This window comes from Theobroma cacao, chromosome 3, assembly GCF_000208745.1.
Source record: "Theobroma cacao cultivar B97-61/B2 chromosome 3, Criollo_cocoa_genome_V2, whole genome shotgun sequence".
NCBI classification, from domain to species: Eukaryota; Viridiplantae; Streptophyta; class Magnoliopsida; order Malvales; family Malvaceae; genus Theobroma; species Theobroma cacao.
Window position 1 is genome coordinate 34,430,416 of NC_030852.1, and position 18,259 is coordinate 34,448,674.

The 18,259-nt window shown below is 37.5% G+C and overlaps 4 protein-coding genes across 4 annotated transcripts in view; 2 read left to right on the forward strand and 2 right to left on the reverse strand.

Annotated features, from left to right (window-relative positions):
• LOC18606582 (mitogen-activated protein kinase homolog MMK2) lies at positions 92 to 4,772 on the reverse strand. Its single transcript, XM_007040275.2, has 6 exons — positions 4,271 to 4,772; positions 3,349 to 3,478; positions 2,545 to 2,682; positions 1,516 to 1,848; positions 689 to 872; positions 92 to 586 (listed from the first exon to the last, which is right to left on the reverse strand). Exons 1-6 carry the CDS (start codon positions 4,435 to 4,437, stop codon positions 414 to 416), a joined length of 1,125 nt encoding a protein of 374 aa, XP_007040337.2. The 5' UTR covers positions 4,438 to 4,772; the 3' UTR covers positions 92 to 413.
• Positions 7,467 to 10,655, forward strand: LOC18606583 (heat shock protein 83). The gene is made up of 4 exons (XM_007040276.2): positions 7,467 to 7,805; positions 8,227 to 8,368; positions 8,486 to 8,766; positions 8,855 to 10,655. The coding sequence occupies exons 1-4, from the start codon at positions 7,665 to 7,667 to the stop codon at positions 10,406 to 10,408; spliced, it is 2,118 nt and encodes a 705-aa protein (XP_007040338.1). The 5' UTR covers positions 7,467 to 7,664; the 3' UTR covers positions 10,409 to 10,655.
• Positions 10,676 to 13,046, forward strand: LOC18606584 (putative pentatricopeptide repeat-containing protein At3g01580). The gene has a single exon (XM_007040277.2). It carries the CDS (start codon positions 10,744 to 10,746, stop codon positions 12,898 to 12,900), a length of 2,157 nt encoding a protein of 718 aa, XP_007040339.2. The 5' UTR covers positions 10,676 to 10,743; the 3' UTR covers positions 12,901 to 13,046.
• Positions 13,158 to 18,259, reverse strand: part of LOC18606585 — a 7,089-nt gene continuing 1,987 nt past the window's right edge. The window contains exons 4-8 of the mRNA XM_018117145.1: positions 14,791 to 14,862; positions 14,649 to 14,697; positions 14,274 to 14,550; positions 14,030 to 14,156; positions 13,158 to 13,495 (exon numbers count right to left, since the gene is read on the reverse strand). Of these exons, the coding sequence (XP_017972634.1) occupies positions 13,412 to 13,495; positions 14,030 to 14,156; positions 14,274 to 14,550; positions 14,649 to 14,697; positions 14,791 to 14,862 (609 nt within the window). The 3' untranslated portion in view covers positions 13,158 to 13,411. The remainder of the gene's footprint in view (positions 13,496 to 14,029; positions 14,157 to 14,273; positions 14,551 to 14,648; positions 14,698 to 14,790; positions 14,863 to 18,259) is intronic.

The window sequence follows — 18,259 nt, forward strand, 5'->3', positions numbered from 1 at the left end:
GATCCTTCTTTCTGTTTTCCCTAGTTTCTTGACTGAGTTAAAGAGGGTTAAAACAACCAAAAAAGAAAAAAGGTCCACGATCAATACAGCATCCACAACTGAGCTTTAGAACTTCCATTATCTTAGTATAAATAAGGAAGATCTGTGACAGTTTTTTTCTGATCATACAAGAACCTAAACTGACATCCGATTGGGCTTATGTGAACCACTTTGGGTCCCAAATCTCAGGAACAAGGTATGCTTCAACTCCTTGTACATTAGTTTTACTACGAGTGACAAGGAAGCAAACTTGAATGATATTCCTAAATCCTATCAGCTCCATTGAATGGTCAAGACCAACATCATATTTAGGAAATTCCGGGGAAAAGAAGTCATTCCCACTATATTTCTACATATATCCAAAGCAGATTCTCTTAATTGACTGGATCTGGATTGAATTTCACAGTTTCCCTCCAGATAAGCTCTTTGATGTGATCTTCAGTGCAGGATGATTGCTCAAAATCAAAACTAAAAGGCCTGGGACAGACAGGCTCATCATTGGTATCGTGAAGAGATACCAAGTATGGGTGACAAAGCGCCTCATCAACTGCAAAAATTGATGCAAGAAATTAATCATCCAATATGGAGAGACTGAACAAAAGGGAACCATCAGAAATTCTTGCTTGAAATTCTGTTTCTTGGCTTGTACCTGTAATGCGTTTGTTGGGGTCAAATACAAGCATTTTCTCTAGCAGATCAACAGCCACAGCAGACATATTTGGGAATCTAGCTGAAAACTGTTGCTTCCGACATTGTGGAAGCTGTCTGACGTACCTTCGGGCATTATCACTTCGGAGAAATCCAAGACTGGCGTCATCAGGTGAACCTATCAACTTTTGGACAAAAGCGAAATAAAAGAATTTACAGTGTCAAAAAACATTAACAAACTGAGGTTTAATACCAGAATGAAAGCATAAAAAGAAGGGAAGCCTAGAGAGGTTGCTTGCAACATGCAAGATGGTACACATCAATAACCTCAAAATTTCTAAATGAAGACACTTCTTTTGGAACATCTGAACTAGGATCTTCACTTGGAACAAACAGTTGTATACAAAAGCCCTCTTATTTTCCTTATGAAATGATAAACCCACATATCAAATTTACTTTAATATTAATTACACAAAGGCAAAGAATTGAGACTAGACAAGAATTATTTTTAATCATTTGTTTTTTTTCCTTCGTCATATTCAGTTACAAGTACCATCGCAAATGTGTCAATCAAGTCTCTGCCAAGCTGCTTGTACCTAACCTCTACAGTAATACCCTCATCACCATCACCAGGGATGTCATACCTTTATAGCAGATACTGTAAGTATTGAGTCACTGTGATGAGATGAAATGCTCAAAGAGACTTTTGGGGGAGAGAGGAGTATAACAAATAAATTTTAAAGCAGATCACCCAATGTTTTCTATCTTGAATTCATATCATAGATTATGTAAGACCATGGCAAGAATGCTTCACCAGAAATTGACTACCTCTGTGATGAGTCTCAGTTGATGAACATAATCTTTCCCCGGAAACAGAGGTTCTCTCGTCATAATTTCACCAAGTATGCAACCAACAGACCAAATATCAATGGCAGCAGTGTATTCTGAACAATTAAGGAGCAACTCTGGTGCTCGGTACCACCGAGTAACAACATACTCAGTCATGAAATCTGTTTCAGATGTCGTTCTTGCCAATCCAAAGTCTCCAATCTTAAGGTCACAATTTGCATTCAGAAGCAGATTGCTTGGTTTAAGGTCACGATGCAAAACATTGGCAGAGTGTACATACTTCAGCCCTCGTAACAACTGATATAGAAAGTACTGCAAAGGTTTCTTGCAGTATCAGTGTCATGTTTTAGTCAAACAAATTCAAGGTATTTAAACATGCAATTATATTTTAAGCGCAAGCAATACTTGAGTACAAAAATTTCCACGGCAGATTTTCAGATTCTAATCTTTTTTTAAGGTTTCTGTGTCAAAGTTATCATTTTTGTTCTCAACATCTTCTTGTAATAAACTGTTCTTAAATAGGGCCGGCAAGCCTGCAGCACTGAGGTTTGCAGTTGTAGTCCTGTACTCCTAAAATCCCAAAACAAGTCATAGCTTGCTGGATTTGCTCAATGACACTAACTATCAGATCAGTGCCATAGGGATCATTTTATCATATTAAGGGTAAAGGTCCATGCCAGCTGTGGCCAATTAGATTTACCTAAAACTTCTCCAATTTACACACTGCATAGCTACTCCCCAGTCACCCAGTTTAGTAAACTAATCTGATGCCATCTATCTAATCAACAGCTTATGTTGTGCTACTTGTTTCCTCCATTTGATTTTGGATCAATCAAGGTTTTGGAGAAAGTGCAATAATAATATTAAAAAAAAGAAAATGCAAGGTGAACAACATAAAGTCCCATTATGTGATGAATTCCTGCATAGAAAGAACTAGTCACTTAAATAAGTTATGAGGAAAAATTATATCAGTAGCATTAATGCCCCCAAAACACTGTTGATTCAAACCTGACAATGATCATCTGTCAATGGTTGTTCAGAGCGAATTATTTGATGAAGATCAGTGTCCATCAATTCATAAACAATATAAACATCATTAAAGGTCTCCTTTTTTGGTGGTCGAACGATGTCCTTCATGGCAATAACCTGCAAGAAGAGGTGTGAGTAGTGGTCCAGGCATAATAAATGGACTGCAGAGTATTAGAACAAGAAACTTTAACTGATAAGTAGGTGCAGATCAGTTCAGTCAATGTAAAGAGCATATATAGTTCCAATTGAACACACCACACTTTACATGTATATGAAGAGAATTTTGTGAAAAATACTAAATAAATATATGGTAAAATCATGCTAGCTCGATTGCAACTCTTAATATAATCCCTTTGATATCAGCAAAAAAGATCCAGATACAAGCACTGTAATTCATTAACAAGTCAATGCAAAAGCTACTAATAAACAGCTGTTCATCCTGCAGTAGCTTGCTACCTGATTAGTTGCTAAGACATTATCAATAAAATGCAATTGCTATTCCTGAGTAGTAAAATATAAAAAAATGTGACAACCAACAAATGTTTAAAGAATGCAAGAAAGGTGAAAGAGATGCAACTGGTGAGTCAGAAACTTATTTAGTACTTCTGAGCTCTGTAAAGAGGAAAATGGGAGCAAAACTGTAGAAGAGTTAGCCCCATTCTTAATTGCCCACACTCCAAGGAAATGTTAACAAAGGGCTTGGGCACTTTATGTTGTAGCATGATCTCTGAGAACCAAAACTAAGGTTGCAACTTCTAGACATTGAAAAGGGGCCATGCTTACATTTTCATGGTCCATATGACGAAGAAGCTTAATTTCTCTCAATGTCCTTTTTGCATCTATCCTGTTATCAAATGCATTACCAATCTTCTTAATGGCAACCTCCTCACGTGTCTCTGAGTTAACAGCAGCACTGAAAAAGAAAACATAAGTCATGTAATTCACTGCCATATCAACAAAGCATTCAAAATGCCCAATGGTATTTGCAAATACAAGAAAGCTTTGTAAAGATTTTTTACTGGCATTAGCAGAGCATCTATTTCATTTTTTCTCCTACAACATGGTAGAACATGCTTTGAAGAATCCCAAAACGTATCAGTTGGAAGTCTTGCGCTTAAGCCACATTCATGAAAAAGTTACCAATTACAAATAATACACACTTAACAATAGTGGTGGTGAACACATAAATCAATTATGCTATACGTTCTAATATGTTACCTATTTATTCATAACATCAAACTGATTCGATCATGTGATAAACTAAAATTAAAATATATAAACAAACAAAAAAGGAAGCCCCCAAACCATAGTGAACAATCATTTGCCAGAAAATTCAGCAACTTCATCAAGGACAATCTCTAAGTTTGCCAGATGAAAGAAGCTCAATATAACTAGTTAACAGCATCACTCTTCATAAAATCAGCAGATTAAGAGAAAAGATGTTTCCTTGAATATGATATATACAACATATCATCCCCAAAACCACAACTTACAAAACCCTTTCTCTTAAACCAAAACAGACAAAAAAAAAAAAACCTTTTTTCCCACTAAAAAATACCCACAAGAGGATCAATCAATCACAAAAGAACAGAACATAAAAGACACAGAAAAAAAAAAAAAAGAAGAAAAAAACAGAACAAGCCACCAAAATTCTTTAAACAAAAACATTAAAAACTTGCATAAATAAACAACTCTTAAAACTTACCAAACGATGCCATAAGCACCTCTACCGATTGGTCGAATAGGAGGCACGTACTTACTGGATACCTCAAACAAGTTACCGTACACATTGTACTGAATATATTTACCTCCATGAGTCGGCACTCCCTTGATATTGCTTCCTTCTGAGCTTGACTCTTTTGTACTTGCCATTTCCTTTTCACTGTGTTTGCCCCCCTTTTTTTTCCCCTTTTGTAGGTCACCTGCTAAGCCTGAAACAAGTGAAAAAATCTCCGTGTTTCTCGAACTGGGTTTCTTTTCTTTCAACGCTATATCTGGAGAAGCATTGTCGGCAATCTCTGTTTCGTTACTCTTGATGATCAAATACGTTAGCTCTGTAAGCTGAGGTTTCTTCTGTTTGTGTTTGTTTCGTTTGCTGAGAGTCAGGCTCAAGGGAACCTTTTCTTGATCTGATACTAAAAAAACTTATGGTTTCAAAATCCGTGAAATGGTGGAGACTTTTTTTTTCCTTAAGCAAAATGAAAAAATAGGAAACGGTTTGAGTCGAGGCCTTGATCTGGTACATTTAAATCTTCGTAATTGTCTTTTATGGTGCCAGTGATTGTGCGCCATGTGGGTGGCTGCGTGCCATGGGTCACACTCACAATTCATTAATGGTTTTCATTATCGATAATTAAATTTTCTTTATGGAATCTAATTAAGGTTTTGATTTTTAAATTTTTAGATAGTGGAGCACTATTTTTTTAAAAAAATAAAATAAAATAAAATTGCAAATCCAGCCAGTTTAATACTGTAATTTTTCAATATTTTAAATTTTTCATTATGCATTTAACATTTAGTATATAACAAAGAGGGCAAACCCAACATTGACCTCTTCCAAGAGATAGATACTTCAGTGGGAATAATATAATCATACGGCTACAAGGCTCTTGCCCTTTTCTTTGTCAAAATTACAAAATTACGCAACCTCTCCTGGTTTGGGATATTCATGTACGTCTCTCTCAAAATTTAATGAAACTTTCCTATTCACACAACCACCTCTTAATAACTTGTTAAGGAACCACACTCCTGCTTTAAAGTCTATCTTTCATCGCCTTATTATGAGAAAAAGTTAAGGTGATTGGTTGAATTATTTGTGTAACGAAGTTAAACTTTCTTTCTATCTTTTTACCAATTCTTAAACCCACTTCTAACCCAGACATAGTTGAATGCAATTTTCCAGAGCAAAGAGTTGGGGGTGGATATGGAAGTTGCAACATCGTAATCCCGCAGGCAGCTTTAACATGTGGTTTCCTTTAAACGTCATCAGAAGGAGGGTGAGGTGATCACTAGAAGGTGCCAAGTATTTCCATTAGCCAACTGCTTTTGGATGCGGTGGTTGTGCTGATCACGGGATGTTTGCTCTCCATGCCGGGCTTCTTTTTTGATGGGCAGGTGGCATGGTGGCAGCTCTGCTTTGCTCTCTGTCCTCCATCTTTGCGTTTAGCCAGCGCCACAAGTGGGTGCACATTTGTCTCTGCCGTCTAACACTTTGACTTCTTGTGGAAAGGATGCTTTTGGTCAGTTTTCTTAATTCCACTCATTTGGACTTCAAACCCAAAATTATGGTGTCGTGTAAGGAACAAAAGGAACCCATTTCTTTTGGACTTAAAAAGGGCCAAGATAAAGGGCAAAAAGTAGCAGAGAGTCCCCTTGTTTTTGTATTTTTTTTTCTTCTGGGAAAATTAAAACAGAGACCCCTTTATTGTAATTTCATTGAACTATCATGGCTTGCTTTTTGCAGCTGGATTTAGGCGCATCTTGCCTTGTGCAACTTCCAGAAGTTTTTCAGCAGACATACGTTTAAAGACAATTTCATTGTTCTAATTGGTATAAGAATGAATATCATTGTTGTTCCAAGAGAAAGCAGCAATGAGAATACTGCAGCTAATGAGAAGTGTCAAGTGCAGCAATGACAGTCATTTGTTTTCTTTTGGTAGTTAAGGGGTAGAACCCAGGCTAACACCTAAAAAAAGGGGATAAGGGAAAATAATGGATGGCAGTGTTTTACTCCCTCTTTAATGCATCTGATAATGCATAGAGAGTCTGGCTCAATTTCCAGATTTCGGACTTGAAGGCTCTTAGCAACACTGCCATATGAAGGAAGAAATTGTATGATTGAACCACCAATGGCCCATTTCATCGGCACTAATTGCAACCACTTTCATCTGTATTTTTGCACTGCAATAAATGCTATTCAATTAGGAACCATACCAAGACAGACTTCAGGGAAAAAAGCAGAAAGACCCATCGTGATCTCTTTGTTGCCTAGTTGAATTCATAAGCAATCTCTTATGGATATTTGTTCCATCAACTACAGTAGTGCTTATTTTTTTTCATTTAAAGAGGTATGCCTGCTCCATTAATGTGTCATCAAGGACAGTAGTCTTCTTTGTCCTTTGAAACTCCACACATATATACCTGCAGGAATTGATATAATTTAGTCAGAACACATTAAAAATTGGCTAAAAATCCATGATTGGGCCTCTCAAAGTTAGTTGAAACATGTAAACATTGACCTTTGCTTCCTTCTATGTACTATGAAACCCTTTTGAACAATTTTTATTGCTTCATCAATTTAATACGTTTATGATCTGTTTAAATCGTCATATAAATATTTTTCATTTACTATGATCAATAACAATAGTAGTGAATTTTATTATAATTAATGGATATTATTTTATTATAATTGTTTTTATGATTATTAATTTTAAATGTAAATAATAAAGTTACAATTTTATTTCTAATTATATGCACTTTAATTTAATCATGCGTAAAATTTTAATTGTGTTAACTATTTAAACAAGTTATAAATCATTTCATGTTATATTAAATTTAACCTGATTGATGTAATCAATTTATTAAACATGTCTTGTTGTATTACACATATACTATTAGAAAAGAAAGGTTGAGTGAATACATATGATAAAAATGGTTTCCACAAACTTGGGCATTTTGGGCTTCAAAACAAGTCCAAGGGCCCATTTATTGGGGATTTAATTCAAGAATAAGTCCAAACTAGTTAAGCAAAAACGATGTCGGTTAGGGCAATTTACCATCCGAACCAAATCGCCAAACGAAGATTCTGGATTTAACAGCGCGCAGGAGCTGTTAAGAGGCAAGGGCAAAACAGGCAGAAGAAAAGTTTGGAAAATGAAAGAGAAGTCTAGAACCCGCGCAAAACCGATTCCAAAACCTTCCGCTTACTCCCCTCGCTATATATATCACCTCTATCTTCTATTCTTCTCGCATAGAATCCAAAGCTAAATTCACAAAGCAAGGGACTCGCTCATTTTCTACAGTGTGATCGCTGCTGCATCTTCAATCGTGCACTCGTTGTCTTCCTTATTTCTTTGTCCTGATCGTTTGATCTGAAAGTGATGGCGGACGTGCATATGGGATCAGAGTCAGAGACCTTCGCTTTCCAAGCAGAGATTAACCAGCTGTTGAGCTTGATCATCAACACCTTCTACAGTAACAAAGAGATCTTCCTTCGTGAACTCATCAGCAACGCTTCTGATGTACGTATATTATTTTGTTAATTATTTCAACTTTTATGTTTCTGTTTGTCTGCTGAGAAAAAAAAAAAAAAACACACGGAGGAAAGAAATATTTCTTTTGAATTTTATATTGATTCTCATGTTTTCTCGCGGCATTTAACTAGATTGTTCTCTACTAGTATCATTATGTTTTATTTTCTTTATTCGAAATCTGGAGACAGCTTTTTGTTTTTCTCCGTTTGATGATAAAACAGAGCGAAGGAAAATTTTGGAAGTAGTTTATTTAATTTTTCATAATTTTGTCTATATATTTGAACAGAAAGTTGTAGATTTTGATCCTTTTTATCATTTTTTCTATTCCATTTGGTTTGCTTTTTGTGTTTTGGTGGAGATTAATATGTTTGATTTAGAGACTGAAATGTTTGGTTTCGGTTTGATATAGGCATTGGATAAGATCCGATTTGAGAGCTTAACAGACAAAAGCAAGCTTGATGCTCAGCCGGAGCTCTTCATTAGAATCATCCCTGATAAAATTAACAAAACTCTATCGATTGTCGACAGTGGAATAGGCATGACCAAAGCAGGTACTTAATCGATTAAATCCACGAAAAATTTTTTGTATTCCTTATTTCGATTAGAAATTAGAAGTTTTTTTTTTACCTATTCGAATTGGAGATAGTAATTCTAATGTTTTTTTTTAGATTTGGTGAATAATTTGGGGACAATTGCGAGGTCTGGAACAAAGGAGTTCATGGAGGCATTGCAAGCTGGTGCTGATGTCAGCATGATTGGTCAGTTTGGAGTAGGGTTTTACTCGGCTTACCTGGTGGCAGAGAAGGTAATTGTCACCACAAAGCACAATGATGATGAACAATATGTGTGGGAGTCTCAGGCTGGTGGGTCTTTCACTGTCACCCGAGATGTGAGTGGTGAACCTCTTGGCAGAGGCACCAAGATCACCCTATTCCTCAAAGAAGATCAGGTGAGTTGTAATTTGATGTCAATTTGGTGGTACATTTAATTCTTTCGATGATTATTGGTATTGATTTTTTATATGTTTTATGCTGTAGTTGGAGTACTTGGAGGAGAGGAGGATAAAGGACCTTGTGAAGAAGCACTCTGAGTTTATCAGCTATCCAATTTACCTATGGACTGAGAAGACTATTGATAAGGAGGTCAGTGATGATGAAGATGAGGATGCAAAGAAGGAAGAGGAAGGTGATGTGGAGGATGTTGATGAGGATAAGGAAAAGAAGTCAAAGAAGAAGAAGGTTAAGGAGGTGACCCATGAGTGGCAGCTTATCAACAAGCAGAAACCAATTTGGTTGAGAAAGCCGGAGGAGATTACAAAGGAGGAATATGCATCGTTCTATAAGAGTCTCACAAATGATTGGGAGGATCACCTTGCGGTGAAGCACTTTTCTGTAGAGGGACAGCTTGAATTCAAGGCTATTCTCTTTGTACCCAAGAGAGCCCCGTTTGATCTCTTTGATACAAGGAAGAAGTTGAACAATATTAAGCTCTATGTTAGGAGGGTGTTTATCATGGACAACTGTGAAGAACTCATTCCTGAATATCTGTCATTCGTGAAGGGTGTTGTGGACTCTGATGATCTCCCACTGAATATATCTCGGGAAATGCTGCAGCAAAACAAGATTCTTAAGGTGATTAGAAAGAACCTGGTGAAGAAATGCATTGAAATGTTCTTTGAGATTGCTGAAAATAAAGAGGATTATACCAAGTTTTATGAAGCTTTCTCCAAGAACATCAAGTTGGGCATTCATGAAGATAGCCAGAATAGGGCTAAGCTTGCTGACTTGCTTAGGTATTACTCTACTAAGAGTGGTGATGAAATGACCAGCTTGAAAGATTATGTTACTAGGATGAAGGAGGGCCAGAAAGATATCTACTACATTACTGGTGAGAGCAAGAAAGCTGTTGAGAACTCGCCATTCCTCGAGAAACTCAAGAAGAGGGGATATGAAGTGCTGTTCTTGGTTGAAGCTATTGACGAGTATGCTGTTGGGCAATTGAAGGAGTACGATGGAAAGAAGCTTGTCTCTGCTACCAAGGAGGGGCTTAAGCTTGATGAGGAGTCTGAAGAAGAGAAGAAGGAAAAGGAGGAGAAGAAGAAATCCTTCGAGAACCTATGCAAGACAATCAAGGAGATTCTAGGAGACAGGGTTGAGAAGGTTGTTGTGTCCGACAGAATTGTCGATTCTCCTTGCTGCTTGGTTACCGGAGAGTATGGATGGACAGCTAACATGGAGAGAATCATGAAGGCCCAGGCTCTAAGAGATAACAGCATGAGCGCTTACATGTCTAGCAAGAAGACTATGGAAATCAACCCAGATAATGGCATAATGGAGGAGCTAAGAAAGAGGGTTGAAGTGGACAAAAATGACAAATCGGTGAAGGACTTGGTGCTACTGCTCTTTGAGACCGCTCTTTTGACTTCTGGTTTCAGCCTGGATGATCCCAACACATTTGCTGCAAGAATTCACAGGATGTTGAAGCTGGGCTTGAGCATTGATGAGGATGAGACAGCCGCTGCTGACGATATTGATATGCCATCATTGGAGGAAGAGAGCAACGAGGAGAGCAAGATGGAAGAGGTCGACTGAGGAGCTAAAAGCACATAAATGGTCAATAATATGAGAGATGTATTCAAAAGTACATACGCGTGTGAGGTGTCGTCTTTAAGTGTAAACCCTGCTTGGTTCTGGTCGTGTGGTTTTAGTTTAAGCTTTCAAAGGGTCATTTGTAGTAGTTTGTCTTAGCCATCTATCATGTTACCCTGTGTGAGATGTTGCATCATATTTATCTCTTACCAATGAAATCAGAGGCTTCAAATTTCTCCTTTCATTTTCATTTTTCTTGGTCTCCAATTCTTGCTTTCATTTGGTATGAAGTGAAATTAAATCCGTCATTGGCTCTTTAAATTTCTTTTCCGTTTCAGATGCTCACTCTTCAACTTTTTCCCTTGCTACCAACATACTCCGCTCCTTTCCAACTTCCAAAACAGAAAATTACAACAAAGGAACCCAGAAATAACAACCCTGTCCAATTTCGAAAATCATTGTCAAGCCAAAACTTGTCCTCTGACATTTCAGCCCCTGATTCTGTGTCAACCGTCCATGCATTAAAATCTTGCACTGCATCGAGGAGCTTAGAACTAGGTTCTTGCATTCATGGGACGGTGTTGAAATCTGGATTGTGCACCAATGTCTTTGTCAACAACTCTCTTCTGGATATGTACATGAAATGTGGGTCTACAGAAGAAGCTAGAAAACTGTTTGACCATATGCCTGAGAGGAACGTGGCATCATGGACATCGATGATTTCGGGCTACTGCCACAATGGATTAGCTGATGAAGGGATTTCCACTTTTGTTCAGATGCTGGAGAATGAGGACCCCAATGAGTTCACGCTAGCTGCTGCTTTACAAGCTGTTGCACAAAAAGGCAATTTCAGATTCCTTTCTGTTCTCCATAGTTATATTGTCAAGAGTAGATTTTCCGTGGATAGCTTTTTGCAGAATTCTTTGATAGGAGCATTTGCAAAATCTGGGGGTTTAGTGGATGCAATCAAGCTTCTTGAGAGATTTAGTTCCAGGGATGTTGTTTCTTGGACTTCTGTTATTTCAGCCTATGTGCTACATGGGTTGATGCAAGAAGCGCTTCTGGTTTTCTTTAGAATGCAAGATGATGGGGTTGTACCGAATGAGGTAACAATTTTGAGCATTCTACATGCATGTTCCTTCATTGGAGGACAGCGGATATTGCAATGGGTTCATGGGTTGGTGTCAAAATTGGGTTGGTGCCGACATGAACTTGTTTTGAATTCTGTAGCTGAGATGTACTTAACTAATGGGTACTTCAGACAAGGAATACAGCTTTTTTCTGAATTTTGTTTTGATGGTGAAGGACAATATTTTAGTCCGGAGACAATGGCAACTCTCCTGCAGGGTTGTGGTCATATCCATTATTTGAAGTTTGGGAAACAGCTCCATGGTTACCTAATCAAGCACGGGTTTTCTTCTTGCATTGTAGAAAATTCTCTGATTGACATGTATGCAGAAAACCAGAAAAGTGACTCGGCTTTCCAAGTCTTTGCGAGGATGAATGTAAGAGACATTATTTCTTGGAATACATTGATTACATGTCTTGTCAAGAATGGTGAATTCCGTGAGGCCTTGATGCTGCTTAAAGATGTTCACAACAATCATGGAGGAGAGATGGTGCGTCCAGATGTCATCACCATGTTGGCGTCAATTCAAGCCTGTTCAAACTTGTCATCATTCATCCCGGGGCAACTTATTCACGGGTACATAACCAAAGCTGGCTTAATTTGCGATATCTTCATTCGGAATGCTTTGATAGATATGTACGGAAGATCAGGCAGGTTGGATTTAGCAGAGAAAGTTTTTGAGGAGATGCCCACTAAAGATCTAGGTTCATGGAATTCATTGATTGCTGCATACGGAATCAATGGAAATGGGAGACCTGCTCTCCATGCTTTCACCGAATTAAGTAAATCCAGTCCACATAACCCAAATGCTATCACCTTCACCAACATTCTTTCTGCATGTTCACATGCAGGACTAGTAGAAGAAGGCTACGAAATCTTCAACCGCATGAGGAGAGAATATGGAATGGAACCAAGTATGGAACATTTTGTTTGCGTGGTGGATCTCTTGGGGAGGTCAGGCAAACTTGAGGAAGCAGAAGACTTTATAAAGGAAATGCCTGTAACACCAGCCAACGATGTTTGGTGTGCTCTGTTGGGTGCGTGTGGGTTCCATGGAAATATTACCATAGCTGAGAGAGTTGCGAAGAAGCTCTGTGTTCTGGATCCCGAAGGCAAGGTTTGGAGAGTTGCCCTATCAAACATTTATGCTAGCAGAGGCCAGTGGGATAATGCAGCGAAGGTGAGGGCACAGCTAAGGCAAGTAGAAGGGGTGAAAAAGGAAAGGGGATGGAGTACCGTTGAAGTAGAAGGAGAGATGTTCAGGTTCATGGTAAATGATACAAGACATCCAGAGAGTAAATTGATCTATGCTATCCTAAGTGGAATGATGAAACATGTTAGAGAAAATGCTATAGATCGATTGTAAACAATTAAACGGTCTGAGCAGTTGAAACATAGACAACCATTAGATCTCAAGAGGGTGGTCCTTTATCTTCCAAATCTTGGTTGAAATTCAAATTGGGTTGCTCAAGTACCGAAGAATTAATCTATTAACTGCTAATGATTTTTTTATTTCATTTGCTTATGACCGCAATTCTCCTTGTGCCATAATAATATCTTGAACAATAAACGTGAACTGTCTGCTTGAAACAAACAATTGAATGCAATTAAGACTAGAAAAAATGGCGACAAACAATATTAGATAACTCAAGCACTAAGTGCAACACCACAGACCGTGCATATTGATCAAGGCAAAGAAACCAAAAGTTTATAAATTCCCATTTAATTGAAACAAAGAGAAGCAATATTTTATAAGCATCAAACAGCTAAGATTATCAAACAATGAACCATAAGACAGGTACTTCTATCAACTCCAAGTGCCAATAACCCTACACCGACAAAACTATCTGTCTCAAGGAGGACGTTAATCATCCCTCTCAAGGAAGACCTGCACCGCCTGCAGGTCCAGCACCACCATAACCACCACCTCCGCGACCAAAGGCAGGCCTTGAACCAGGGCCCTGTGCGTTCACAAGTAAACAAATCATATAAGCTTTTCTGTTTTAGAAATATAACCTCAATTGATATTTTTGATGCCTATGCTTGACCATCAATACTTGGTGGCCTCTTCAAATAAATGAGAACTATTCAAGCAATCATATGAAAATTGCATTCTTTGTGAAATAACTAGGATCTCTTACGAACATATCTCTTTCCAAACAGTCCTAGGGCAAGGAGAAGTGAAATTAGATGGCTGAAAACAACATTTACATCATAGTGACACTCACAAGCATTAACAACAACTCACCTCTAAGACTTATTTTTTTTTTATCAAATTTGAAATTATTCTAATAACAGAACATGGAAACAACAAAAAGCCAACATATGATTTCATCATCCACCAAGAACTACTGTAAACACCGTAAACCTTATACGGACAAGCCAAACTTGTAAAGAATACAGTTGAATGAAGTAATAACAGAGAACCATAAGAAGCAACAGTCAAGGATAATACATGTCATTTATTCAAATGAAAAAGAAAAAGTTCAAAGTACCCTGAATGAAGGCTGATAATCAGCAGGAGCTCCTCCCTTGTCACCAAAATCACCTCCTCCTCGTGGACCTCCACGGTACCCATCTCTGTCACCAAATCTCCTCTCACCCTCAAAGCGTGGTGGACCACTGATTCATAACCAACAAAACCAACATAAATATTAACAAAGCAAGAAAATTTCAACAACCCACATAAAAAAACCAATCATTTTTATTAAATGAAGGAGCAAAAACCAAAACTATTACCGTGGGCGGTCACCAGAAGGGCCCATGGGACGGCCGGCGGGCTTCGTTTGTTTCTTCAATGTAGCGGGAACAATCTCAGAAGGAAGATTAAGGTAAGTCCTAAGGAACTCAATGCCATCATTGGTAAGGTACCAGTAATAATGCATCCAAGCAAAAGTTTCACGCACGTATTCCTTCGACTTGAAGCTTTGCATCAGCTTTATTACTTGAAGATTAGGGACATCGATTTCTGGGTGCTTCGCCAAGTTGAAATCTTTCTTCGCATAGCAAACGCCCTCTGAATAAAATAAAAAATAAAAACCCAAAATTTAAATCCAAAGATCTAAATGAAATAAGGAATAGTTGAAATTGGGATGTGGATTTTTATTTGGTTACCTTGGAATAGGTACTTGGAGATCTCGCGGCGGTTTTTTTCTGAGATGATCTGAGAATCAAAAAATCAAACATTAACCACATTCTCTTGCAACGTTTTCTCGGAAGCCAAACAAAGGGTTAGGAAGAAAGAAAGAAGTGTTACCATGATTGCGATGAGATAAGAGGCGGCAGCGAAGAAAGTCTGCAAAGAACGGGGGCTGTTTCCCTCTGCTCTCTCTTATCGCATGAAACAGAGAAACCCTAGTTTAGGGTATGCGGGTTTTTTATACTCATTTTTGGGTTGCTTCTTTTGGGTTTGGGTTTCATTGTGGGCTTCCCAATTGGGCTTATATTAAACATATGGGGTCAAGTTTTCATTTTGATAATTGAAGTAAAACTGGGCCTGAGTTAATACATTAACCTAAACTTGGGCTCAAATGAAGAGGGCCACAATTATGAGCTATGACCCATAAGGCCAATAAGCATCAATTCTTTTTTTTTTTTTGGGAAATAACTTTAAAGAGTTACCAATTAATGTGTCATTCAATGCTGCTTGCAACCTAAAATAATTCATTTTACGTTTATATTAGTATTTTATATGATTGAACTCAAAATGGAAAACAGAAGGTAGACATGTGAGGGAGCATGTGAATATAAATATGTGTGAACAATTCTACTTCTGTTGCTGTTTAAGTGACAGTGGCATTCTCCATTTTCTCCTCCTTTTTAAAGTCACCATTCCTTTTTTTTATGACAGAAACAGTCTAAGATGGCTGCTGATTAACGTAATACATACTGTGGTTCTGATTCTACTCATCACCTAGAGCCGGGCATTGAAAACAAAGGCAAGGGAGAAAACAATAATTATACTAATAATAAGAACAAAAAACCGAAGACATGAGATGGAAATCATGGAAAATCATTATCTATTTATCTAAGCCTGGCGAGATAGTCATCTGTGTGTTTATTTGCAATGATTGACTATAACAGCCGAGAGCTGTTTACAATTTTAATTAGCCTAATAAGACAGGGATCAATTTCTGATAAGTAATATGTTCCATCCATTTTTTTTAATTATTCTCACTTTCTTTTCCATAACCATTTTATCAATTGTGTAGGTTCAAAGCTAAATGATGATAAATAAGAATTTATAAGTGAGTTGAAATCTGAGAGTAAGTTTATAGTATAAAATAATATTTCAAGCAAGAGAGACAATTAATCCCAATGAAAATGCCACAGAAAGATTCATGAAAAGAAAGGTTTAACTTGTGGGGGGAAGATTAAAGTAATCCTCGTATTAGAACAGGAATTATAGGTGATTTCGATTGCGATGGAATGATTGAATGAGATTTTATGTCTCTTCTTATACAGTTTTGCACTATTACTGTTTTATCGTTTTGTAGAAGGATTCATGTAAATCTATTCTTTAAATGAAATTTCATATCCTACTAAAGAAAAAAAAGACCAAGATTGCCAAGAAATTTAAAGACAAAAAATCTTTGTCCACGAAAGTGTGCTGCAATAATATGCAATTAGAGTTATAACAGAGATATCATCAGACAAGAACATTTAGGGGGAGGAACCGAGATTAATTAATAGATAAAGTTTCTTTTAATTGTCGCAAGAAGGGTTTGTGGCCAAATGAAATGGAGGAGATGACAATGATCGAAGGGTAAATCTATGATTTCACGAGAACGTCATATAAGATTTCTTAAAATTTGCAATGTGAGAGATATGATTTGATGAACACGAAACACCATAAATATTCATGAATATAGCAACGTGACATATTCTGCCGGTTGCTTCAAAAGAGGGGAAAGGTCCAGCACAACAGAGACAATTAATCAATACTCTCAGAAGAAAAAAAAAAAAGACTCCTCCCTCTCTCTTTCAAATTAAAAGTTGAGCGAAATATATACAGCATACCAACTCAAGCCCTAAAGTAAAGGAACGATCAATCGGGAAACTTGGATTTTTTTACATATATATTTGAAAGAGGGGAGGTAATAATCTTCCATATTCGGACAGCTTTGATTGAAGCAATTTTTTTAGAATCCCTTCTTAGGTGAGGAAACATCTTTTTGTCATATCAAAGAAGCCGTACAAAGTGATTATGGCTTGTTAATGGCCGACCAATGGTATTAGCGTTAATGCTCATATCAGGCCCAGTGGACAGGAACAACCTTTTCCCACCCCACTCCCCCCCAATCAACATTTAGGATTTAGAGCTAATGTTGTGCAGTTCCTCCTGGAACTGGGTCCTATCTCATTATTCAAACCTTGGGTTTTAATTTGTTTTTACATTCATAATTCTCTTCAGCCACATTGCATTCAAGACCTAGCTGTACCTAGATAGCTAGCTAGCTAGCCGATTTCTCCATATGCTCCTTGCTGCATGAGTTCATCAGGGCGGTGAACTACTACTTTTTCCCTTCTTAAGAAGGAAAAGTCCTCCAAGTTGATACTTTAACCAAGCTCGTAGCAATAAAAAACATGTGGAAATTTCTCCTGGAATCATTGCATGAATTAATGTACACCAAGAATTGTCAAACCAGTTTCGGTTTGCAGACTATTTTCTGCTGATTAATTAAGCATAGCTTTGAAGCAATATTTGACCGTTGCAGTACGTGCAAAAAAAAAAATTACGAAAACCTTCTTTAAATGATCATGATTATCTCTTGGCCACAAGCCTTCAAACAGCTTCAGCTATATCTTCAAAAGCAGTGATGATTTCATCGAGTGATCAGAGGAAAAGTACTGGATATCGAACTGTTGACTGGGATAAGTGCAAGATGAAATGCCAACAGGGATGGTAACGTGTGTCTGCTTTAGCAAGTAGTTCATCACGAAGACCAATACTAGACTTTGCCTTGTAGTATTACGTATGCATCTATGATCAGAACATGTCTATTTATGAAAATCATGATGTCTTTAACGTAGTTTTCTCGAGTGTCTCATGTTATGTCTTTTTGTCGAAAGCTATGATCAAACTGTAAAATCCAAGAACTTCCATATTCTATGCATGTAAGGATCGCTATCGTCATAGAATACGCGAGCGGTCAAGATCAGTGCAATATTTTTCTGGTGTCATGAGCAGCTGCCTGGCAATATCAGCCATACATACTTTCAAAGTTTAATTTGCAGTAGCGAAAGACAAGACCAAAACAATAGAATTGTTGTTTTTGTGTTCCCATGCATACTGGCAATTAGTACTATTCAGAACCATATATATGTAAAAATCTTGAGCAATAAACATCAAACCTTTTCTGTTACATCAAACCATATATATGTAAAAATCTTGAACAATAAACATCAAACCTTTTTTCAGGAGCAAATTAAGTAAGAGTTATCTCATTAGCATCAAACCTTTTTTTTTCTGATTGTTACATTGCTTTTTATTCTTCCCTTTTCTGTTTCCAAACACCAAGAAGAAAAAAACTCATGCATACTTATGTTGCATTCCCTCACATTTCACAAGCCCATCACCAATAAAGTTACAAAAAAGCAGAAAGGAAAGAAAAGAAAAGAAAAACAAACTGTTTTTTCAAAAGCCTGGAACATTTTGAAAGCTACTCAGCGGAGATCAAAGACCGAGAAAGCAAAGGTGGGGGAGGGGGGGGGGGGGGGGGGGG

Coding starts and splice junctions, on each gene's coding strand:
- LOC18606582 (XM_007040275.2), bottom strand. CDS start 4,437: ATGGCAAGTACAAAAGAGTCAAGCTCAGAAGGAAGCAATATCAAGGGA. Junction 3,479..4,270: donor GGTGCTTATGGCATCGTTTG/GTAAGTTTTAAG, acceptor TTTCTTTTTCAG/TGCTGCTGTTAACTCAGAGA. Junction 2,683..3,348: donor GTCATATGGACCATGAAAAT/GTAAGCATGGCC, acceptor CTCTTCTTGCAG/GTTATTGCCATGAAGGACAT.
- LOC18606583 (XM_007040276.2), top strand. CDS start 7,665: ATGGCGGACGTGCATATGGGATCAGAGTCAGAGACCTTCGCTTTCCAA. Junction 7,806..8,226: donor TCATCAGCAACGCTTCTGAT/GTACGTATATTA, acceptor GGTTTGATATAG/GCATTGGATAAGATCCGATT. Junction 8,369..8,485: donor AATAGGCATGACCAAAGCAG/GTACTTAATCGA, acceptor GTTTTTTTTTAG/ATTTGGTGAATAATTTGGGG.
- LOC18606584 (XM_007040277.2), top strand. CDS start 10,744: ATGCTCACTCTTCAACTTTTTCCCTTGCTACCAACATACTCCGCTCCT.